At 52.0% G+C, this 23,832-nt stretch overlaps 2 protein-coding genes and 1 long non-coding RNA gene across 3 annotated transcripts in view; 1 reads left to right on the top strand and 2 right to left on the bottom strand.

The window, feature by feature from the left end:
- SAE1 (SUMO1 activating enzyme subunit 1) overlaps positions 1-1,044 on the bottom strand; it is an 88,931-nt gene extending 87,887 nt beyond the window's left edge. Inside the window, exon 1 of the mRNA XM_008684489.2 lies at positions 781-1,044. Coding sequence (XP_008682711.1) covers positions 781-893 — 113 coding nt within the window. The 5' untranslated portion in view covers positions 894-1,044. The remainder of the gene's footprint in view (positions 1-780) is intronic.
- Positions 1,045-1,382: 338 nt separating this feature from the next.
- Positions 1,383-23,832, top strand: part of ZC3H4 (zinc finger CCCH-type containing 4) — a 40,906-nt gene continuing 18,456 nt past the window's right edge. Inside the window, exons 1-7 of the mRNA XM_040634214.1 lie at positions 1,383-1,826; positions 17,386-17,605; positions 17,929-18,039; positions 20,568-20,790; positions 22,250-22,401; positions 23,099-23,195; positions 23,317-23,456. Coding sequence (XP_040490148.1) covers positions 1,666-1,826; positions 17,386-17,605; positions 17,929-18,039; positions 20,568-20,790; positions 22,250-22,401; positions 23,099-23,195; positions 23,317-23,456 — 1,104 coding nt within the window. The 5' untranslated portion in view covers positions 1,383-1,665. The remainder of the gene's footprint in view (positions 1,827-17,385; positions 17,606-17,928; positions 18,040-20,567; positions 20,791-22,249; positions 22,402-23,098; positions 23,196-23,316; positions 23,457-23,832) is intronic.
- Positions 3,753-10,760, bottom strand: LOC121103512. Its single transcript, XR_005835791.1, has 2 exons — positions 6,129-10,760; positions 3,753-4,678 (listed from the first exon to the last, which is right to left on the bottom strand). It is a non-coding gene; the product is annotated as an uncharacterized LOC121103512 (long non-coding RNA).

The following is a 23,832-nucleotide window of genomic DNA, read 5'->3' as shown; positions in this document are numbered from 1 at the left end:
CCCCCCCCCCCCCCCCCGCCTTTGGTCATTATCGGTTTTTAAGCTCCAGGAAGGTAGAAACTGTTCCCATCGCCCATCACAGAGCTTGGCATTGTTCAAGGAGCTCATAAAAGCACTTAACAAAGATCCTTGGACTTAAATAGGACTGAACGAATTTTTGCAGGAGGCAATGGAATGCCAGCACTGATCAAAATTCTTGAGGCTCTATGGTTAATACTATGATTTTGAGACAATTATTTAAACACCAGGATTCAGTCTGCGTCCACTAAATGGGAGTAGTAATTCCTCCTAGTATAGCTGCGAGGGTCAAAGGGCTTTACGTTTGCACAGTTTGAACCCGGTCAATCGCTCCCTTGTGAAGCATTTTTGTTGAGAGCCTTCCCGGCACCACGCTCTAAGTTCTGAAACTTCCTGGAGGAAGTACCAAGGCCCGCCCCTTTCGCACCGCCCCAGTGACGTCACCGACCGAGGTCTCTAATGACGTCAGCTCCGGGCCGGCTCGGCTCGATCCTCCCTTACTCCGGAAACCTACAACTCACGGCACCCGGCCTCCAGCTTTCGGTTATTTTTTTTCTCTTCGTAGCCCGAATCCTTTTCTTCCCATTCTCCCACCTAAAACTTTCGGCTCTTCCCGCCTTCCCTTAATCTGGCAATTTCTGGTTCGCTTGCTCTCGGGCGAATTTCCCACTCTTTTACTCTGCTAATCGCCTCCCGAGCCCCGCCTTTCGGCCTTTTCCGTCTCAATCCCTCTTTCGGCTGGTTCCGCCTCCTGCCACTCACCTCGGACACCGCCTTCGGCTCCTTCCGGATCGTCTCAGTTCCTTGTTTTTCTCCCCTCCAACTCCGTCCCTGTCCGCTTCGGCTATCTCCGGCTCCCGCGGCTTTCCATCCATCCTTTAGCCACACCCCCATCATCACCTTCGGCTCTTTCCGCCTCCCCCCGTCTCCCGCTCAGCTACTCTCGGCTTTTTCCGCCTTGCCTCGGCCTCACTCTCTCCCTTCGGCTCTTTCCGTCGCCCTTCGGGAGAGGGCCTATGCCCCTCTCCTCCACGTGACGCGGCCTCCGCCTCCGCCTCCCAGTTCCCCCTCCCACCTCGCCCTTCCTCCCGCCTCAGCCTCTCGGCTCCTCTGGGCCGAGCCGCCATTTTGTGTGAATTTCTGACTGCGGCGGGGGCCGAGCAGCCGGGGCACCTAGAGCGGGCAGACAGACAGACAGTCGGCCCGTCTCCGCGGCCCGTTTCCTCTCTCCCTAAAATCCTTTTTTTTAACCCCCCTCGCTCGCTCTCCTCTTCTCCCCTCCCCCCTCGCTTGCTCCATCGCGCGCGGCCCGCGCTAATTACACCCAACCACCCACCAGTGTCCGTGTCCCCCGGGTCCCCCACCTCCGGGCCCGCGGGGGAGGTGTGTGTGGGGGCTCTCGCCCCGATGAGGGCCCCGCGCCCGTGAGCGAGTGACCCCAGGGGCGGGCTGCGGAGAAAAGCGGCGAGCGGCCCGCCGAGGCCTAGGCCGCGCGGCCTACGCGGAGGTCGGCGCAGAGGTGATTCCGAAACCGAAAAAATATATACCCATTCCTATCAGGAGCCCTCAGAGCTGAAGTGTGCCCCTCCCGCCACGCCCAAGCAGTCCTTTTTCGTGCATTAACATCCCCTCCCCCCCAAAGGAACTATGGAGGCCGCGCCCGGGACCCCCCCGCCGCCACCATCAGAGTCGCCGCAGCCGCCATCGCCGCCGCCGCCATCAACGCCTTCGCCTCCTCCGTGTTCCCCCGACGCCTGCCCGGCCACCCCGCACCTCCTCCACCACCGCCTCCCGCTCCCTGACGACAGGTCAGGCCCCCGGCCCGGCCGGGGCAGCGTCCCCGGGGGGAGGAAGAGGAGGAGGAGGAAGGGGGGCGGCCGCCATGTTGGGCCGGGCCGCGGAGGAGGAGGAGGAGGAGGAGGAGGAAGGGCGGGGTCGGTGGGTGTCTCTCGCTCGCTCGCTCTTTCTCGCTTGCTTTCTCTCCCGGCCTCATGCGTTTCCCCCCCCTCGCGGCGCTCGCCCGCTCTCCCTCGCTCTCGCTCTGTCTTTTTTGGGCGCCATGCTGAGGGGAAGGTGAGGAGGCGCCCCCCGGACCCCCGCGCCCGCCCGCCCGCCCTGGGGAGGGGGCGCTGGGGGGGGGCTGCGGAGGCCCACGGGGGTCCTGGCTGCCCCAGCGCCCGGAGCTGGCAGCCATGGGCCCGCCTGCCCGTCGCCTGGCTTTGGGGAAGGGGATGGGGGAGGGGCTCCCGGACCCTTTTGGTGGGGGGGATCTCGAGCAGTAGCCCCGCTCTTAGGGGGTTGGAGTTGGGGGTCTCCCAGCTCCTGGCAGTATCCTTTCTCCTGGGGGAGGTGTGCCCTGCCCTACTTGGAGAGGTACCCTAGTTTTCTTAGGCAGAAAGTGGGGGTTCGTTCAGTTTTTTCTCCATCCTTTTAGCGGGGGTCCTTGGGTGGGGGCACTCGCACTTTTTTTTTTTTTTTTTTTTTTTTTGGCGGGAGGTGCTTCCTAGCTATATCCTAGAGGGCAAAATTGGTGTGGGGGGGCGGATCTTTAGCCCCTTCGATGGAAGCCCCTGCCTCCTCTGGGGAGAAGCCCCTTCCCCGTGTTTTTCCTAAAAGGCAGGGGTCCTCTGATTTTTCGTAGGTAGGTGATGCGTTTTTGGCGGGGTGGGGGGGGGGGCGAGGTTTGGTTTCCCTGCCTTGGAGGGGAGAGGAAGTTGGTCTCTTCTTTCTCATGGGGTTCCCTCCTCTTTCGGGCTGAAATGGGGCGCCATCCCTTCCGGGAGAGAAAACAAGGGTTTTTTGTCCTTTGGCAGGGGGTGAAAGGGAGCGCCCCCCTTCCCCTTTATTAAGTGTGAAATGGGTTCGCCCCACGCCCTTCTCTGGAGGGTGATAAAGGCGCCAGCCCGGCGCGTTTCAGGGCGAGGTTGGGGCCCCTGTTTCCCTTGCTCCAGCAGAGGGTTGGGGTGCAGGGTTTGCCCTCCCTTTCCTGGTGGGGCAGGGGAAGAGGTGTCCAGAGAGTGGATTTGGAAATGGAAGGAGGTTTTCCACCGGCAGGAAAGGCATTCTGAGGAGGAGTGGGGGTGGGGAGGGGAAGAGATCGCGCTGGACAGATGGCTGCCCCACAGCAGCCCGGGCTGGGGAGTCGCTTGAGGACCCTCCCGTAGATAGGGGTCTTAGCTAGGGCTTCCTTGCCAGGCACCACGGCCCCTTCTCCCCACTTCCACCTCCCCTTTTCCCTTTCTCCTTCACAGACCATACTTTGCCTTTTAAAAGAAATGCCACCCACATTCAGAGACACAAGTGCAGCAGTTTGGTGAGCTTTTACAAAATTTTTTTTTTTGTTTTCTGTTTTGTTCTAATTAAATGTATCGTCCTGGGAATCGCAGCCCATCGCAGCCTGCCTCCAGTTCAAGGAAATAAACAGATTAGCAAAGGTCTGTGCGCTAAGCCCACGTTGGGCTTCCGGGCCCCCTCTTGGGGGCAGGTGCATTACTCAAAGGTGCTTACACGCTTTATTCGACCTCTAAGGAGTTCTCTTATGTCAGAAGTGTATGTCTTACAATGGGTTGGGATGGTAAGTAGCCTCTTTTATTGAGTAATTCAATTATCTCCCTCTTTTTGTCCCTTTCCTGCCTGCCTTCCTCCTGCCTTTAGACCAAAGTGATGCTTGAGTGAATTTATATGTTCGAATCAGGATTCTAAACCCAGTTGAGCCCTTTAAGACTTGCACATCCTTTCGATCTTTAATTTTTTTAATTTGTCGTACACAGTTTTCTCAAAGGAAAAAAAAGCGTTACTGTAACATGACAAAAACTTATGTAAAAGGCCCATATGTTTTCAAGCCCTTGGTATCCCTCTCCGTTTCAGTCCATTGCTTTGTCTCCAGCCTTCATCTTTGAAGAAAGTGGATACTTCAGGTCCATTTGTAGGAGACGAGGTTAACTGAATTTGGTTTATGATACTTGCATTCGAGTTAAGGTTCTCCCCCCCCCCCACCCCCAAAAAAGATTGTGGTTCAAGTAGATCCAATTTGCTCCTTTTACTCCAATGTCTCTTACGGTGATGGACGTTTAAATTAAGCAAGTCATTTGTAAAGTACTGTTTAAGCACCAAATCTGTAAAGCGTGTCAAGCCCCAATCTCCTCTCCCTGTCTCCACTGTTCCTTTGTTCGAAAGCACATGCCTGACCGTGAAAAGTTGATGCAAACACGCCCAGTCATGGTGGAGAGAACACTTCCTCCAGCCCCCTGCCCTCCCCACACATACAAGATAAAAACAGCAACAGAAATGACTTGCAGAACCAAACACTGTACTTCTGATGTGTTTTACAAGCATAAGTTCTTCCGTTAAAAGACAAAACACGTTGAAGTTCCATTTTCCGTCTTGCCCACTTTTGGTCCCTGATGTACTTTGGTAGAGAAAACTTTTTATAACACACAGCCCAGTTTTCCCCTCCGAAAGATCCTGTTTCCTTTTTTTCCATTCTTAGGAGAAAAAAAAGTTCACTCACGTTGGGATGAGGAACCGCAAACTGCAATTCAGTGGGCCACTGGTTTTATTCTTTCTCTCCATATACTCACAACCTAACTGCTGTGAAGCGGTGATCTTAGGTATGTAAAATCAGTTGTGGGAGGAAAAAGCATCCACACAGTACGGTATCCTGCAAAAAAAAAAAAAAAAAAGTCTGAAGCACAAACTTAACACACCATCCAGTGCACAGGGTCAGCCGAAAATGAATTGCATTTATTTGAAGTTTTCCCTCCTTGGTGAAATTCCTCCTCCAGGAGCCAAGTGCAGAAACTGGATGCTAACAGGTGAACCTTGCAAGTGTCGAGAGCGACTAAGTTGTCGAAGGATGCTTGTTTAACTTTACTTGAAAATGAAGTGTGGAGGAAATGGGATTTCTTTTGTAAGTGAACATTTTCACAGTCATTCATTGAGCTTTAAAGTATTTCCCCAAACATTTTAAAAAGTACTCAGGCATATCAACACAAGGGTTTATTGTTTTTTCGTTCTCAAAGGACTCTCCTCCCATGAAAACCCAAGAAGCCCCAGTAATTATGTCAAACTGTACTTCGATGGTCTTTGTTTTTGAAATGTCACAGTACTGCCTTTTTTTCCCCCCCTAAACTGATGTACCAGTACTAGTTAAAATTCAAATTAATGGATGTTGCAAAAAAAAGAAAAAAAAAAAGGGTGTCACTCAGAATCCCTGATTTAACAGCACCTCTTAGACACTTGCAGTCTTTAAAATTGTTGTATTCTCTGGGGAGAGGTTTAATCAGAAAGCAAATTAAAATATCCCAGTAGAAGTACAACCAGTTATGACCATGAAAATACGGATATTCTGTTCTGAAACCCCTTTATTTTTTACTCTCCTCAAATTCGTTCTTCAAAAGAAAACTAGGATTCCCCCACCAGGGCTTTCTGATTCAGACACTGTCCTATCTCCCAGATGGGGTTTCGATTTGCTCGGAAGGTTAAGTTTTTGATTCTTGACAAGCCAAGATTTTTAAGTACAGCCAGCTCTTCTAGAAGGGCGCTCCCGTGGCTTTCGCTTAGGCAGGAAGGCTGATCCCAAGGGGGGACTGTTTTGCACCTGTGGAACTGAAGGCTTTCCTACCCGTTAGCCTCCCTGGCACGTTAGATTTGAATGGTTGACTCTCAGTTTGTTTCAATCCAGTTGAATGTAGACAATTTCATATTGAGCCGGTTTAGTAATTTATCCTTAAATAATGCCTCCACCTCTGCTCCTTTCTCTTAGATCTTTTCCCTGCCCCAGTAGGGGAGGAATGGATGTCTCAGGGTGGCCTTATCTGCTCTTCCCCTCCGCTAGGTTTTTGTGGCTATTAAGTCCCTAGAACCACCTCCTATAAGCCAGATGCAGTTACGGCAAATACGTGTGTGGTGAAAATCGCTAATTATATCCAAGCCTCTTGGATAGCTCTAGGTCCAGCCATGTTCCAGAGAACCTGCTTTTTGGTCCCTGTGGACCCTGTCTAGTACCAGAGCGATGGGTTCTGACCCAGGGTAGGAAGTTGAGTGGCAGAGTGATTCCGAGCAAACAGTAAGTGAACGGCTGAGTTTCTAAGCAAGGTGCTTGCCCATACCTTGGCAACATAGCTCCTGCCACAGTAGGAGACGAAGGGCTGGTTTCTGGGGTTCCTGGTAGTTGGCATTTAAGAGGTTGATTCAGGCATCCCGAGGAGCAGTCTGCTCGTCGGTGGCGGGAGTCTCGTCAGAATCAATGATTTGAGGCCAGTTTCATAATTAAAACCTACTGGAGAGAGTGGGAAAGCTGCCTGTTTGGGTGGGCCTCTAAAGTTCATTTGGTGAAGTCCAAGGTAAAACTGGGACTGTCTGCGGGGAGCCAGATTTTCCTGGATTTGGCTTTCCAAGTGTATCGGCCTCGTCTTTGCTGCGCAGCGATTTTGCTCTGATGGTTACTGAAGATGGCAGTCCCGGAGGCAGGGCGCAGGGTTTCTTAGTACTGACGGGGGGTTACGTGGGTGGTTTCTACATTCTGCCTCGATCAGCTGATGACAAAACGAAGACATGGCCCCTCGGGTGGTGTACGCTTAGTCTCATCCTGCTATTGGAATAATTTTTTATTCCAATACAGGATATTTGCTGGGAGCGTAGTTTGCTTCCCTTGGCCACATTGCTCAGGGTAGAGAATCCTTCTCGTACTTTGTGTGTGTGTATGTGTGTGTGAATTTGTATCTGTGAGTTGGTGACTCAGCTCCCTATTTGTAAGGCAAGTGGTGACATCTTCTGAACGTCGGAGGTGGCAGCAGGATAGGAAGGAACAGTGTGGCCTTTGGAGACAGATAAGGTTGTGTTCGGGCCTGGCTCTCCCTGCAGTGGGCACTGAGCATAATGCCCGTTTCTCAGGGTCAATGCGGTCAGGTGGGCATAAACAGGACGCCTACACAATGCCTGGCATTCAGCAAACCTCGGTTTCTTTATCTTCTTGCTATCCCTACTAGCGAAAACACGAAATAGAATTTATAGTCTGGTATGTAAACAGAAGTAAGCATAACATCTGTGTTTTTGGGAGAAGTCAATTTATCTTCTACCTCGTAGGTTTCTGGTCAGTGTCTTTAATTGCAGGGAGCAGGTCGGGGTGGAAACTCTGTGGAAGCCATCTTAAGGCCTGTCTTGCTTGCTCTCGATGTCCTTATTACAGATGCCAGCGTAGTCACGGCATCTCGAGCTTGTGCTGACGACCTTCCCGTGTTCATCTTTGGCAATTAGGATCTGAGTCTTGCTACGACCGTGGTAGGCCTCCCGAGGGCTGAGAAAGCAGGGCTGTAGTGCCTAACCCACCGCTGACTGGTCACACCACCTGAAGCAAGTCCTTTACCTACATTCTCCAGAGTCTTGAGAAAGGAGCAAGACCTGTCCCGGTGCCCGATTCCCCTGCCCCTTGGTAATTTGGCTGAGTCAGTTAAAGGTTTTTTTCATTGAGCAGTCAGGCTCTTCCCGTGCTTTTCTTGGAGCAGGAAAGTTTTCAGAGTGTGCAGGGAGTTCTCTCTTAAGCACTTTATTTAGATATGGGCAAAGGTTGTCACTGCCTGCAGCAGGCCTCGGGTTTCCTCCCCATGTTTGACACCTGCAGCTCTGGCCACTGTCAGGGCTTTGCTGCCCCTGTGGCAGCTCTGGATACCTAACTGCGCACTAGCTGCCTTAGAAGGGAACTGCAAGGTGAGCCTGAGTGGCTGCATCCCAGGTACCAGGCAGGTCCGCCAGTTCCCTCGTCCCTGTTGTCCCTGCCAGGGGTCCTAGAAACCGTAAACTCCGGAAGCGTAAAGCCTAGAGGGTGTGGATTCGGTTTGTTCGCTCTAAGCCAGGGTCGGTCCTCTTGTGGTAGAGAGATGGTGGGGAGCAGCGAACGGCGCGGACGTGGGACTCAGGCCGGTCATGTGGGACTCAGGCCGGTCATGTGGGACTCAGGCCGGTCGTACGGGACTCGTGAGTCATTGCTAGTCTCCCCAAAGGTGTGACAGGGTCTTTTGTGCAGTGTATGAAGGGCAGAGATCGCCTGCCAGGGACCTTCGGAGTGCTTCATGTGTGGTAGCTCACCCCAGCCCTACACTGAGAATTTGAAACAGAAACGAAGTCACTTGTCCAAGGTCACAAAGCTAGGGAGTGTGGAGACAGAGTTAGAACCCGGGCAGCCTGTACCCAGACCCACGCTCTCTACCCAAATGCTGTCCTGGAGCTGACGTTTTCAGACTGCAGTGTGCAGCCATTAGTAGGACATGAAGTCCCATCTATTGATTTCTCTCCTGCATTTGAAAAACAAAGAAAGGATTTGAGAGGAGAGAAAAAAGCAGAGTACGGTGGAGTTTTAAAGCCGCTCTGGGAAACTTGTTTGAGAGAAATGTAAAGGAGGAGATGTGGGTCAAGGTCAAAGTTTAAAAGCCACTGCTGGTGGGGGGGGGGGACGACACACAGCCTGTGGCTCTCCGATCAAAGCCTGCCCGCCTGGCTTTTTTTTTTTTTAATTCCAAGTAAAGTTTTATTGGAACATAGCCACGCCCATTAATTTATATGGTCTGTGGCTGCTTTTGTGATGAACAGCAGAGTTGAGTAGTTGGGACAGAGACTCTATGGCCCTCAAAGCCCATATTTATTTTTCAGCCCTTTAAAGAAGAAGGTTGCTGGCCCTCGTGCACTGCTCTGATGCGCCTACTGCCCGCGCGGCAGCGCCATGATTTTGTTGTGGTGGTAGTGGTGGTGGGTGGGAAAGCACGAAAGGGAATGCAGGCATTGCCTTTAAAGTCGGTCCGGACTGGCTGGCCCAGTCAGTAGAGCATGCATCACTTGATCTCGGGGTGGTGCGTTCGAGCCCCACCTCGGGTGTAGAGATTACTTTAAGAGAAAAAGGTAGGCCTCTGAGAGGGTGGGGGGGGTGTGCTGTCCCTCGGTGACCTGGTGCAGCTCCGTCAGCCCTGTGTTCCACTCCTTCCAGCGCACGTAGAGGCCCAAGCCTGGGCTTTTGAACCTTTAAATGGAAGGGCTTTTCATTTATCAGAAGTAACTGGAGACTTCTTGAAGCCAGTGTGGAAGCGGAGCGCAGCTAACACATCCCTGTTAGGGCCCGACCCCAGGGAGCTGGGGCCAGACGTGAGTGACACTTGGTTCAGTGTCCTTTGCAGGTGGCTAGGGTTATTGCCCTCGTCATTTTCCTAACAGACATCAGGGCTTAGGTTTCCTTGGGATTCCAGGCCTTGCCATGGTGGGGCACACCAGCACAGTCCCAGGAACTGTAGCTTCTTGGCAGTGGAGGGGGGCCGCTTCTCTGGGGGTGCCGATTGCTGGCCACTTTGACCTCCATTGATGCGTCGATCACGTATGGGCTTTTGTTCCCCTCTAGCCTCTCAGGAGGCCCTCAATAAACGCTCGCTGAATGAGTTTTCGATGAAAGACAAGCCCTCATTCACCTCCTTAGAGTTTTAGGTAATCCGGGTTACTGCCTGGGAAATGGTCCAGTGTCTGTGTTGACACGGCTGACAAGGAGGGTGTGCAGAGCTGGGGTTGGTGCTGGGTTTGTGTGGAATGTATCCCAAGCGCCCAGCCAATCTGAGCCTGGCCCTGTGCTGGGCCCTTGGAAGGTCGGGTGACTCCCAGCCTCTGATGTGCCCTCCGGAGCCCACAGTTGACTGGAAGTTCACAAAGTGTTGGATACAGATCACTGCAGTTGTCCCTGAATCCTTTAGCGGTGTATGAACAACGAATCTTAGTCATCCGAGGCCCGGTTTCTTTGAAGTTGAAAATATGAATACTTTGTCTTCGTTGCACGTACGTTCGTTAAGTGGAACCAAACGGATTCCTTCAGAAGAACTTCTAGACAAGGAAGAGTCTTGGCTCCCAAGTTCAGTGATTCGGTTTTCCTTTCTGGAATAATAGAAATCAGCCCTCCTTGGATGAGAACCAGCATCTTTCCAGCTGTAAGCAGTCTGAAGCATGGCTGGCATGAGAAGGTAGTTAGGAAACTCTGTTGCCAAGAACCCAATTTCATAGATTCATGTGGCAGGAGGAACTTGGATCAGATAGATCTCTTTATCAAGAAAAGGAGCCGTGTTCGGAGTGAGTGGGAGTGGAAAAATAGCTACTCAGGCAAAGGAGATGACCCTAGACTCCGTGAGACTCCTCTAGCCGGCCAGGTTTTTTCTCGATCAGTTTGTTTGAAGCTCGACAGAAATGCTCTGATCGGTTTGTGTGCTTGGACCAACCCCAGTGCGGATGCCACGCCCTTTGGGATGAAGTGTTCCTTCTGGTGTTGGACAACTTGGGAATTTCCTTCTCTGGGATTCCCCTTGCTTTCTGTCCGTCTGGGGAGAAGACCCTGTACTTGGGTTTTGGCTAGGATTTTTGGACCTTTCTGTGCACCTCTTACTCCCTGAACTATCCAACCTTTTTGGTCAGGGTTTCGAATGTTGTCCCAGTTCCTTTATTCGATGTTGGAAGGACTGTATTTGCCTTGTGTCTTTGCATCCCGATAGTTTTCCCTCCTAAGGACTTACCCTGGGCCAGGGTAGCGCTAAGCACTTGGTTTACATGGTCTTGGGAAGTTCTTGCCCTGAAAATTCATCTGTCCCAGAGGTTCTGTCACTGCCTTCGCGCTTAGCAGTTGAAACCCTGGGGCACAAGAGTGTTAAGGACCTCGCCCAGCGTCTTAATACCTCCATTTGGCCTTTCCTGGGATGCTGTTTCATTGTATCTGTTTTTTTTTTTTTTTTTTTTAAGATTTTATTTATTTATTCAACAGAGATAGAGACAGCCAGCGAGAGAAGGAACACAGCAGGGGGAGTGGGAGATGAAGAAGCAGGCTCATAGCGGAGGAGCCTGATGTGGGGCTCGATCCCATAACGCTGGGATCACGCCCTGAGCCGAAGGCAGACGCTTAACCGCTGTGCCACCCAGGCGCCCCTCATTGTATCTGTTTTCTGTGCATCTGTCTTATTTTTGCCAGCCCAGTTACGAATTTCAGGGCATGGGTTCTGTCTGTTGGCCTGTCGAGTTAATTATTCTCTTCCAGGTAATTGCTAATTACAGTGTTAAGAGTTGGGCCTGGAGTTGGAGAATCCAGGACTTGTTCCAGTTTTGCTTCTTCCTGCCGTGACCCCATAGGCAAATTTCTTCTCTCTGAGCCTGTCTCTGACGGGATGCTGAGGACCCATGACCAATGTAGGTTTGTTACCGTGCCTCGGCGCCAGAGGAGTAGAAGGGAACTCAGTAGTAGGGTGCCTGGCGTGGAGGCTGCTGATACAGAGTGTTCGTAATGAATACTTCCTCCTGCTTTTGGTGTATAAGGCCCTGGGGTATCCGTGCAGGTTTTGTCATTGCGGGAATCAGGGCAAGAGGTAGGGCCTTGATGAGGGGTGATGGAGCTTCCTCCCAACCCCTTTCCCTGACCCCAGACTCCAGCTCTCTGCCTTCCTTGACAGCCTGTCCTCACCCTGCTGAGGTTGTCCTCACTCAAGCCATCCTTTTCCTTTTTTTAAACTTACTATGGAAATGTTCTGGCTTTTCATGAGAGGATAAAAGCCATCATCTACCCAGTTTCAACAATTTTGTACATTTTGCCAATTCTGGTTCATCTTGCTACATCACCCATCTGCCTTGAGTATTTTATTTTCTGTTTTTCACTTTATTTTTTTTAAAGTTGTTATTTATTTGACAGAGACAGAGAGCACAAGCAGGGGGAGTGGCAGGCAGAGGCAGAGGGAGAAGCAGACTCCCTGCCTGGCAAGGAGCCTGATGCAGGACTTGATCCCAGGACTCTGGGATCATGACCTGAGCCGAAGGCAGCCACTTAACCAGCTGAGCCACCCAGGCATCCCTGCCTCGCATATTTTAAAGCAGATCCCAGATTTCACCTCATTTCACCTGCAAACTCCAGCACATATTTCTAGCTTAAAGATCTTTTTTTAAATAGAACCACAAAACTGTGATCCTCTCTAAGAAGATTAACAGTAATTACTTAATATCTGAAATACCCAGACCTGGTTCAGATTTCTCCGTTATGGCCCACATTGACTTCTGGAAGTAGGTGTGTTCCTGTCCGGGTCCCGGCATCGGCAGGCTCTTCTGCTCGCCTTGTTGAAGTGAGGGGCTCAGGGTACTGATGGTTGTTGGGCTTCTCTTCTCCCGTGCTTGGTTTGTGTTTGGCTGCTCGGGTGGCTGGTGTCTGTGACGTGGGCAAGTTACCACGGAAGTGGTGTGATGTCACAGTCTCTTGTGACCCCACCTGAGAATGTTGAGGGAAAGGGAGACACAGAACCAATTTGCTCTTTATTTCTGGTCGATGAACCTAGATAGTAAGGACACTGAAAAACATGTGCAAGACCCAGAGGCTTATTTCTAGAATTTCCTGCCTCTGAAAATCCCTCAGTGAGGTTCTTCCCCACCCCCTGGGGCTGCTCCACCTCGGCGTCAATGGAGGGAAAGGCTCTGTGCCTTCGCCCCTAGTAAACAACTGTCCCACACGGTCGGATTTGGGGACTTCTGCATTTAGGCCTGTCGTTAAACATTTGAAGAGGCAGAGCCTCCTTGTAATTTTGTAATTTTGTCCCTAGTTAATAGGTCATTCAGAGCCTACCCAGGCAATTTGTTGAGCGCTTGGGCAGTTAATGATCATAACCCTGACCTTCACATTAACCTAGCCGCCTCTTGTCAAGGGCTCTCATGATCTTCAGGTAACAGCCACTGCTTCCATGAGTTTCCATCTTTTTTTTTTTTTGTCTCCCCACCCCCCCCCCCTTTTTTTTTTCTGTAAATCAGGTTGAGCCACAAACCTAGGCCCCTTCCAGCTTCCATCCAGATCTCTTGTCTAGAGAATTTCCATGTTGGGAAGCTTCATTTTTTTATTTAAGGGGCCTTTGTCCGTTCTTCCTGGGGCTCAGCTCTCCCTGTGCCTTGCCTTTCCTGGTCCGCCACTCAGTTACTTTCTCATACCAGCTAGATTAGAGCTGAGGAAGGGCGGATGTTGGTTTGTCCGTTTCAGCAGCAGGATTTGTCGGGAGAGGACTGCGCATGCACGGTCGGGCCAAGTGAAGCAGGAACTAGTTGGCCAGCAGTTAGCAGTGGCCCCCTGCGGGGGTGTTGGCCGTAGCTTCTCCGTAGAGAAGCCACTTTCCAGTGAACATCCGGGTCAGTTTAGGGTTATCCATGCGAGGCACGCTCGCGGTAGCTGGTTCTTAAAACCAGTGTCTACTTTTTGCCTCGTCGTTGGTGCCTTCCTCGTGTCAAGGACTTTATCCAGAGTATCTCATTTAACCTGAAAAAATCCTTGTAGGTACCACAGTTATCCCATTCCACAGACGGGAAAACCAAGGCTAGGTTAAGTGTACCCAGAGCGCTGCTAGGGAAGCAGCAGAGCTCCTTGTTACTCGCCTGCAGAAGGAAGCCGCAGCCCAGATCTGTAGGCTGGCGGATAGGGCCAGCCGACTTTGAATCATGAGATTTCTTTACCCAGTGCTATTTTTGCCAAGCCCATGGTGTATGATGAATTCAGCACTCTCCTGTGCCCCGTGGAGTGGCCAAGTAGGCAGTCCTTAGAATGGGCATCCAGATCTGGTCTTTGACCCGAGAGGAGGAGCTGGCTGTCACCAGCTCTGTGAATGGAAATTTAAATGCCCTGGAAGCTTAGTCCCGGAAGCTCGAGACAGATCTGACCCCCAGCAAGTCATTGGCCTCTGCCCATTCCCTCCCTGGCTTGGTTGGCTTCCCGTCCCTAATGGCCCTGGCAGGCCGACCCCAGTGCAGCCATCCTGGGACTTCGCCAGTCCGGGCTCTGGGAATAAGGTCGTCCCAGCTCTGGCTGACGCTGCAGGCTTTCTCCTGCGTGCTTGTCTCAAGAGGGCTTGGCAGGTCTAGATTGAAATGATTAGCGCGACGGGGCTTCCCCCACTTTTCTTGAGGGATTATGTCACAGTCTATTAGGCGCGCTCCCTCGGTGTTTAATCCCACTCTGACATGGGTTTTGCTGGCAGTCTGTGAAGTGGCACCACTGAAGCCCGACTGCTGTTTGTGGAGACTGCTTTTGTGCGGGGCGTGTCTGTGGTCCCCAGGATTTCTGCCCCTGTCCCAGTGGGTTTGGTCCTCTTGTCTTTTTTTTCCTCTTTCCCCTCTTAAAGGAAAACAGACCCCCTATTCACGCTGGACATTTAACTGGGAGTTTCCTGCGGTAGCAGAAGGGCACCCCCACAGGTGACCAGAGGTTAGCCCGGGGCTCCGAAAAGTTTGAGAGCACAGCATGGCCAGACGGTGCTGAAAATGCACAGTGGTCACCGGAGTGTCCCTGTCTCTGTCTCCTCCAGTCTCCCGTGTCCACCTTTGTAAGTTACCAGCGATTGGTTTATACTGTTTATTTTTCAGTTTCTCCTACGTCTGTCTCAGGAAACAAAGTTGTAAGTGTTCACTCCCCGTTTTGTAAAAAGTTGCGTGGTAGGTTCTCACTGAGCCCAGATATTCTGGAGGTGTTAGTACAGATAACGCAGAGACTCCCTCTTTGGCCCAAAGTCTTCATAGGGTGGATTTGAATGCTGTACTTCCTGCTTTGGGAAGTGCTTTGGAATGAAAAGGCGGCCTTCGGGAATCATTCTGTCAGTGGTCAAGGCTTTCGAGTTGCTCAGATGGTCTTTGTACCCCGCCCCCAGGTGTTAGATGTAAACCGGCCTGTGCATTCAAGCAAGCCGGTGTGTGGCAGCAGGACGGGTGGTGGCCTCCGGTGACCTTGGCCAAGACCTTTTTCTGCCCTGTCCTGGTGTCCTTGGCCTGGAGTGGGCAGAGGTGAGGGAGTGTCTGGACTGTCTGCTCCTGACAAGTCCCTTCACCTATTCTCCCTTTGAAATCCTCCCGTCTCAAACAAGACAGTTGGAGGGGTCTTGCTATTGGAGCCTTATTTTCTCGAATCGGGGCTTCCGGGAGCCTGGGCAGTTCTTGTCTTCCCGTGTTCCCGCCACCCCTTCCTGCCCTGGGATTCTGGGTAATTTTTACCATGTCCCTCTGCCCTTTTTCCTTTCCAGACTGTTGTCAAGAGTGATGCTCTTTTTAGCTTTTCTTCATGGAAGGCCAACCTCTCTCTTTCCGGTTTGTCTCCGGGCCTTCCTCAGCTCCATAATGTCCCTTTGTATGGTCTGGCTGCCTCTCCCTGTGTTTTCTCCTGAGGTGTGGCGACCTGGCCTGCCCACGGTGTTCCCAACAGGGACACGCATCATGTTTGCTCCAGGAACCCCCCCCCCCCCGTGTTGCCCACAACTCCAGGCAGCAGGGAGTATGCCATGCTGCCCTGTAACAGCCACTCCCTCTGGCCAGCTCACCAAAAAGTTCCCCAGTCGGGTGGTACTTGTACTGTGGGCAAGGCCACTCCAGCCCAGGCAGCTCCGTCCCACACCCTGTTCTGTGGGCCACACCCAAGCCCTGTGCCGGAAGGTGCCTCACTGGTCAGGAATGCTGGCTCCTCCCAGCTTTGCGCGAATCTTCCTGTGGGGCTGACCACTAACCCCCCCCCAACCTGGTGGTTTGCAAGGAAGCCACAGGAGGCGCCCATGGGTCACCTCCCTGTCTCCTTTCCTTTGAAACATCAGAACAAATGTGAACAAATTGTGTCTGTGAGAGCTGCCCTTGACCTCCGCTGGGGTATCCGTGGGTTTGGGGCCACTTGGGTTTTAAGCTGACCTGACCCCATTGCATTTCAGGGGATGAGAGTTAAGAGAGGCTCCTCTTGCCGGCATCCTTGACATTTGGGGAGTAGCACCACCCAGGGCGGACAAAGGGGGTGGCGCAAGTGACAGGGCCTGAAGGGCTGTGGGAGAGTCACCATCGCATTGTTTTTCCACATGGCCTGCTAGAACCTGCAGGGGCCCTGGGGGCCCGCTCACCTGCTAGGCTTGTTCTCACACTGATCCTGGTCTCGGTCTCGTCTGAGCAGAGAGCTCTTTTCTGCCTGGATTCATTCCCTTTGTGGGTAGCCTTTTTGGGTCCCACGTTCATTACGCCACTGTTTCTGTTCTCTTTGTCTTTGTTTGGGGGCCTAATTAATAGGGAAGGAAGAAACTTTTTATATTCTCACCCATACTCTTCCATGATCGTGCAGGAGGAACGCTGGGAGCTTTTTAAGGATTTGAAAATTTTATTTTTTTTAAACCAACTCCTGTACTTGTGAGAACTGTGTCTGTGGGTTTGGCTAAAAACTGGAATCTTTTTCCAGTTGCTTCCCTTCTTAACCCTATTCATCCCCTCCCCTCCACCCTCCTCCATAGATATTTAGATATTTAGAATGTCCTGTTGGCAGTGTCTGGAGAGTACTTTTATTTTTTAAAGTACTAGGGATGGGGGGGGCGTGGGGGAGGCGACAAAGTCAGGGAATCTGTAGAATGGGGAGCAAAAAGGGATACCTGGGGTCAGAGTAGTGGGGTGGGGGGACCCCTTCTGTGGGCACTCTGGCAGCTGTTACGGGACGACCTCAGGAGGGGTGTGGGGCCTGGGACCCTTCCCTTCCCCCTTCCCCAGTGGCTTGGTTGTCCACCAACTCCCCAGCCCAGAGCTGTGCAGCTAAAGGTGTGGGTCAGACTTGGAAACCTGGAGACCAGAGCCTATCACTAGCGCTTCTTTATGGGGCTTTAGTAAAATACATTTCGCATCCTCAGGTGCAGTCCAGGCCTGACCGTGGGTAGGCCAGGAGTCTGGGGGCCACCCCTGCTTCAGAGCCACAGCCCTGTCTCCACTGTCCACCCACCACCCTCAGCTCACAGGACTCCTCCATAGGGCTGGGGCCACGCCAGTGACCTCAGGCCACTGTGCACCACAGCACTCGGGGATGGACACTAGTCCATGTTGCCTGAGGCAAGCAGCCTCTGTGGCCAAGTAAGCTTTGGAAAGGCTCTCACATGGGGTTGTACAGGTTTCTCGACGGTAAGACTTCTGGGAACTTCTGTTAGAGCCTTAAGCACTGTAAAGCCCAGGATGGGACTTTCCTCACCTCATTTGACCACAGAACCTTGTCAGTTTTCTTCTTAGAACCCTAGTCCTTCGGAGCACTTTGAGAAATCGTGGCTTAGAGTCGTCCCTATATCAGTGGCAGTACCTTTAAAATCCAGTGGTGTCAGGCCCCCACCCGCTGCCCCTGGCCGGGCCCCCACCCGCTGCCCCCGGCCGGGTTACATGAAAGCAGGCGCAGTCCTTTTGGGGGAGGATGCAGGGTGGGACGGGAGGCAGTGGTCCCCACTTCGTCCTGAGGAAGGCCTCGCTCACAGCAGTTGGGCTCCCTGTTCCTGTCAGCCGTGGCCAGCCCAGAGCCCGCGGACGTCTCCTCTCACACCCAGGGTTCATATTGGTTTTGGGGTTGGTTTATAGGGAAGATGGTGAGTTGGAAGAAGGTGAATTGGAAGACGATGGGGCCGAGGAGACCCAGGACACCTCCGGAGGGCCCGAGAGGAGCCGGAAGGAAAAGGGGGAGAAGCACCATAGTGACTCGGACGAGGAGAAGTCTCACAGGAGGCTGAAGCGAAAGCGGAAGAAAGAGCGGGAGAAGGAAAAGAGGAGGTCGAAGAAGAGGAGGAAATCCAAGCACAAAGTAGGTCCCGGAGGGCACGCTGGGGCCGGGCTGCCTGGCAGTGGGCCTGGCCCAGAGCCCCAGGGGCCGAGCTTGCCTCGGAGGCCAGAGGGCACTCTTAATGGTGCTGTTTATTCCTTCCCCAAATTGGATAAAGAGCTTTTTTTTCCCTTAAAGAGTTGGTAGCTCACGCTCTACTGCCACTAAATGCCCCTAGGTGAGGTGTTTCTCGTAGCGCTGCAGAGCCCTTCCGGCACATTCCAGCAATGTTTGTGCCTGGGCTGACTCTGCCAGAGTGGCCGCCTGCAGCACAGTCACTGAGTTCACTCTCCCTGTCACTGCAGCGCCATGCCTCTTCCAGCGATGACTTCTCTGACTTCTCAGACGACTCGGATTTCAGTCCCAGCGAGAAGGGGCACCGCAAGTACCGAGAGTACAGCCCCCCGTACACATCGGTGAGTAACTGCTGCTCAGGGGCCCCCATGGAGCTGAGAGTGGGGGCCAGGCCTGTGTTTGCTGAGCACTTGCTGTGTGCTGAGCACTCTTGCACACTCTTGCACGGCACTTTACGTGGATTTTAAGCCTGCAAGATAAGATCCTGTTTTTATCCCCATTGAACAGGTGAGGAAACAGCCGGGAAGCCAGCCAGGTTGCAGCCCTGTAGTGCAGGAACAGGGTTCGAGCCCAGTCAGTGGCGGATCTCCATTGACCATGCTGTTAAGACTCTTTTTCCCATGCCCTGGGCAGGAGTCCCCCGTCCCCAAGAAAGCTGCTGATTTATCCCTGTTACAGCTGTTTGCCACTGTTCAGAAATGACCTTTTGTGGAAAATGAAATGGTTTTTACAGGAGTAAATTATCTCAAATGGTGTGGAGGCAGAAGTCAAATGTTCATGCTGTCATGACACTGAGCTTACATGTGCATTTAAAGTATTTGGTTTGTATGCTGTTCTCCCTGCCCCCCAGCAAAACTTGAAAGAAGAAAAATCAATGTAGATTTCCAAGTTTTGATGAAAAATGCTTTTAAAGCTAGTAGCTCTAAGAAATATCCTAGGCATCCCATGACTCCACATCATTAATCCTAACGGATAATGTATTGTACAATACTACAGTTGACATTGACCTGCTAACGGGGATTCAGACGTTAAACCTGACCGAGACAGGGAACGCAGGGCACACCACAGCTTCGTTGACAACTAGGGGTTGAGGCTTTTTTTTTTTTTTTTTTTAAGATTTTATTTTTAAGTAATCTCTACATCCAACGTGGGGCTCGAACTCATAACCCCGAGATCAAGAGTCATGCGCCACCGCCTGAGGCAGCCCTGCGCCCCTGGGGTTGAGGTGTTCTAAGATCCGCTAACGTAGTCACGAGCGCATATATCTATGTTCTGTATTTTCTCATTTTTTTGTAATGAGTGTGGATTTTTAAAAATTAATAGTCTTTTTTAGAGCAGTTTTAGTTTTGTTTTTCTAACTTAGAGGGAGTGTGGCGGGGAGAGGGAGAGAGAGCCCCTCATGCAGACTCCCTGCTGAGCTTGGAGCCCGATGCGGGGCTTGATCCTACAATCTTGAGATCATGACCTGAGCTGAAACCAAGGGTCAGATGCTTAACCGACTGAGCCGCCCAAGCGCCCCAAGAGCAGTGTTAGGTTTGTAGAACATTAAGCAGATAGTTCGGTTCCCTCGCCACTCCACCGGGTTTCTGCTGTCACAGTATGTTAGTGTGGTACGTTTGCTGTAACTGATGAGCCAATCTTGATGTATCATGAATGACAGCCTGTGGTTTACAGGAAGGTTTGTCCTCTGTGTTTTACAGTTCTTTGGCTTTTGACAAAGGCTTAGTGTTGCACATTCGTCATATATTATCATATAAAAGAGTTTCAATTCCCTAAAAATGCCCTATGCTTTACCTCCCCTCTCCTCTTTGAGCCTCTAGCAATCAGCAGTCTTTTCCTGTCTCTCTAGTTTTGCTTTTTCCAGAATGTCAGATAGTTGGACTCTTAATAGCGTATAATTTGTTCAGACCAATTTCTTTTACTTAACAGCATGTGTTTGTGGTTTCCTCATGTCTTTTCATAGCCCCATGGCTCATTGGCTCGTTTCTTTTAACTGCCGAATAATATTCCATTGTCTGGATGGACCACAGTTTGTTTCTTCATTTACCTACTGAAGGCCATCTTGGTGCCTTCCCTTTGTGTGTGTATCTGACTTCATCCAGTATCTCTTGGCACTAGTGCACTTTGGAAAGCATCATTCAAAATGGCTTTCTAGTTTGGTTGCCAAGTAGGTCATTAATTGAAGTCTAAGTCCCCAAGAAAATTTTGACCAAGGAGTACCCCTCTTAGAGGGCCTGGCTGGCCCAGTTGGTGGAGCATGCAATTTTTTTTTTTTTTTTTTTTTTTAAGATTCTATTTATCAGAGAGAGCAAATACAAGCAGGGGCAGAGGGACAGGGAGAAGCAGACTCCCGCTGAGCAGGGAGCCCGACGTGGGGCTCGATCCCAGGACTCTGAGATCACAACCTGAGCCAAAGGCAGACACGTAACTGACTGAGCCCCCAGGCGCCCCAGAGCATGCAACTCTTGATCTCAGGGTTAAGTTTGAGCCTCATTTTGGGTGTGGAGATTACTTTAAAAAAAAAAAAAAAAAAAAAGAGTACCCCTGTTGCCTACCAGGCCTCCTCCCCAAATGAGATTGCTGTGTATCCCTGGGAAATACCCCCTTCTTTTCCCTCCCCGGTTCTTATCGCGGAGTCTGTGTGTCTCCGTTTTCTTTCAAGCCATGGCCCTTTCTGAAGCACAGAAACATGGGCCCAATGTCCAGCTGTCACTCAGGTGGGAACTAGTCCCCCTGAGTGGCTGGGGGCTGGCGTCTCACCCCCTGGGCGGCAGAGACACCCAGACAGATGGGTCAGTTAGGGAACAGCGGGGACCTTGGCAGTTTGGATTCAGGGCCCCGGGGCCGGCTCATTCTCTCTCCCCGTCAGTCCCACCAGCAGTACCCCCCATCGCACACCACGTCCCTGCCCAAGAAGGCCTACTCCAAGATGGACAGCAAAGGCTACGGCCTGTACGAAGACTATGAGAACGAGCAGTATGGGGAATACGAGGGCGACGAGGAGGAGGACCTCGGCAAGGAGGACTATGACGACTTTACCAAAGAGCTGAACCAGTACCGGCNGCGACAGACGCCGTTCAGTGTTGAGAGGAGTCCAGAAGGAGGAGGGCAGGAGCTGCACGCACAGGGTTGGGGGCATTGGAGCGAGCCACCCGGGAAGAGGCTCCAGTGTTGGGGCCGAGCTTGGCAGGGAGCCAGGCTGATGGGAGGCAGGGAGAAGCCACGCGCCCAGGGCTGTTTTCTTCATCTACTTCCTGGTCAGCTGTGAGGAGAAAGAGAAGGGACAGCGTCTGTCAGATCTAGGCCAGGATAACTGACAGCTGGCTGCCCCGGCCTCCTCCCCCACCCTCCCAGCTCCTATCACAGGACCAGGTGGGACTGCCACACCTCTGAACCTTGAACCTGTGGCAGTTAGGAGGATGGTGGGGGAGGGTGGAGCACAAGAGACCCAGCCTGGCCTCTTAGAACCATCTCCTGCCTGCAGAGTTTTACAACCCACGAGGGAAGAGGGCTCCCGGATCTTTTAGCTCAGCGGTTCTTAGCCCTACCTAAGGCCCAGCTGCTTGTTTGAGCGGCTATTCATTTAGTCTTTCTTGGACACCTCTCTGGACAAGCCATGCTCTCTGGGGAGATTCTAGACCAGTACTGTCCAGTTGAAATCTAATGCAAGTCATCACATAATTTAGAATTTTCTACTAGTCAAGTTAAAGAAATAAAAGGGGAAAAAATTTAAAAAAAAATAAAAGGAAACATTAATTTTAACAGTATATTTGATCTATCTAATACATTCAAAATCTTATTTTAATACATTATTCAGACAGACAGATGTGGTATTTTATATTTTCTCTCTCTCTCTTTTTTCTTTTCTTCTTTCTTTCTTTCTTTCTTTCTTTCTTTCTTTCTTTCTTTCTTTCTTTCCTGTTGTTTTACTAAAGCACAGGGACAGGACCTGTGGGCAAAAAGAGCTGCCTCTCTTCTTTTTTTTTTTTTTCTTTTTTTTAAGATTTTATTTATTTGACACGAGAGAGAGTACAAGCAGGGGGAGCAACAGAGGAAGAGGAAGAATCAGGCTCTCTGCTGAGCAGGAGCCCGATGTGGGGCTTGATCTCAGGACCCCGAGTTCATGACCTGAGCCAAAGGCAGACGCTTAAGCGACTGAGCCACCCAGGCACCTTCTCTTTTTGTTTTTCAGCTAAATCCTGTAAATCCAGTGTGGTTCACCCTCACAGCATCTCTTAGTGTGATTATGTTTCAGGGGCTCCGTAGCCACATGTGGCTGGTGGCCACTGTACTGGACAGTGAGTGCAGCGTTCAGTGGACAGGTGTCCCTGTGGCAGTGTAGCAGGTGCACATCCAGGATGCTGAGGCCCAAGCCCCCCCAACTGAGGGCGCCTGGGGGAGGCAGGGGGGTGACGGGACCAGTTGCTTGGAGCTGCTAGGAAGACTTGAGGAGGAGATGACTGACTTCAGGGGCAGAAAATGGACTGACGTCTGTCTCGCTCATGGGATCTGCTCCCACTCGGGGCGCTCACCATCTGCATCACCCTGCAGGCAGCCGAGGCCGTGGCAGAGGCTACCGGGGTCGAGGCAGCCGTGGAGGGTCTCGAGGCCGAGGCATGGGCAGGGGCAGCCGCGGAAGGGGCAGAGGTTCTGTGGGAGACCACCCGGAGGACGAAGAAGATTTCTATGAAGAGGAGATGGAAGTAAGCTCTCCTCCAGCCCTGGGGGGAGGCGGGGGGGCTGGTGGGCGCTGGTGGGGGCGGCCTGTAAGACTGTGGAGGAAGGGAGAGTGTTTCGTGGCAGCCCTGTGTGTTTCAGCTTTCATTTCTTATTTTGGAATAGAGGAAACCTTCATACAGTTCCAAATTGAAAAGGTACCAAAGCTGTGAAAACATCTCCCATTCCCAGAAACAAGCTTCCCGAGTGTCTTCTAGAAAAGTTTTAGGCCTTTGCAGTCAGGTGCTTGTTTATTCACGCCCTCTACACACATACACGCACAGACACGCACAGACATGGACAGACATACACAGCTTCCACATTCGTTGTTCTGTCCCCGCCCGAGACCTTTCCATGCCAGTGCACAGTGAGCCTGCTCTTTGTTACAGCCACACAGCTGTCCATTGTGTAGGAGGCCACCCGTTGGATTTGTCCCGGGAATTGGGAGCTATAGGAGTGAAGACTGCCAGGGAGAGGATTAGAGCGACCCCCCCTTCCCCCCTCATGCTTTAGCTGTGGCCTGTGAAGAGGGGGCACAGGCGGGTGGCCCTGGGTTGCTCACCTGCCCTTTTGCGTCTCCAGTTGACCTGCATAAACAAAAAGGCATGTAGGGGCAGAGTACAGGGACAGTGTTAAATGTTCCCACATGACATTTGCCTTCTCTCCTCCTTTCTGGAATCCCAGTATGGAGAAAGTGAGGAGCCAATGGGAGATGAGGACTATGACGAATATTCCAAGGAGCTAAACCAGTACCGCCGGTCCAAGGATGGCCGAGGACGAGGTGGGCAGGGGGCTGGGGCCCAGGAGGTGATGAGTTGGGGTTGGGGGCGCTCCTTCTGGCAGCTGTTAGATTTGGGTGCTGGGGAGAAGCAGCAGGTGAATGCCATCTCTCTCCTCTGCAGGGTTAAATCGAGGCCGTGGCCGGGGTTCCCGAGGTCGAGGGAAAGGGATGGGCCGGGGTCGCGGCCGAGGTGGCAGCCGAGGAGGAATGAACAAGGGTGGAATGAACGATGATGAAGACTTCTATGACGAAGACATGGGCGTGAGTTGACCCTTCATTTGGGTCTAGTATGTTTAGCTAAGGCCCCCTTCTTGGATTTTTTTTTCCCCTCGAATGAGTCGGCCCCTGAGGCCGATCCTGGCCTCCTGCTTCCATCAGCGTTCTCCACGGGCCGATGAGTACCACTCATCTCTTATGGGGAGGGGGGGCTGTGCTGCTGGTGAGACCCTCTGTTTTTAAAACCACATCTATGTAGCACCTGAGTCTCTGCGGTGGGGAAGGTTCCAGGTGACCCATCCAGGTAGCCTGGAGAGTTTACAGGAGGGGGTGCGCACTGCCTCTAGGAGGTGAATGTGTTCATGCATTGGGGGGGGGGGGCGCACTTCAGGTGCCAACCGTTCCAGGTGGGAGAGCTTTT

Source organism: Ursus maritimus, unplaced genomic scaffold (genome assembly GCF_017311325.1).
Source record: "Ursus maritimus isolate PB19 unplaced genomic scaffold, ASM1731132v1 scaffold_19, whole genome shotgun sequence".
Lineage (NCBI taxonomy): Eukaryota > Metazoa > Chordata > Mammalia > Carnivora > Ursidae > Ursus > Ursus maritimus.
Note: the sequence above shows the minus strand (reverse complement) of the source record. Positions and strands in the feature narration are given on the sequence as shown.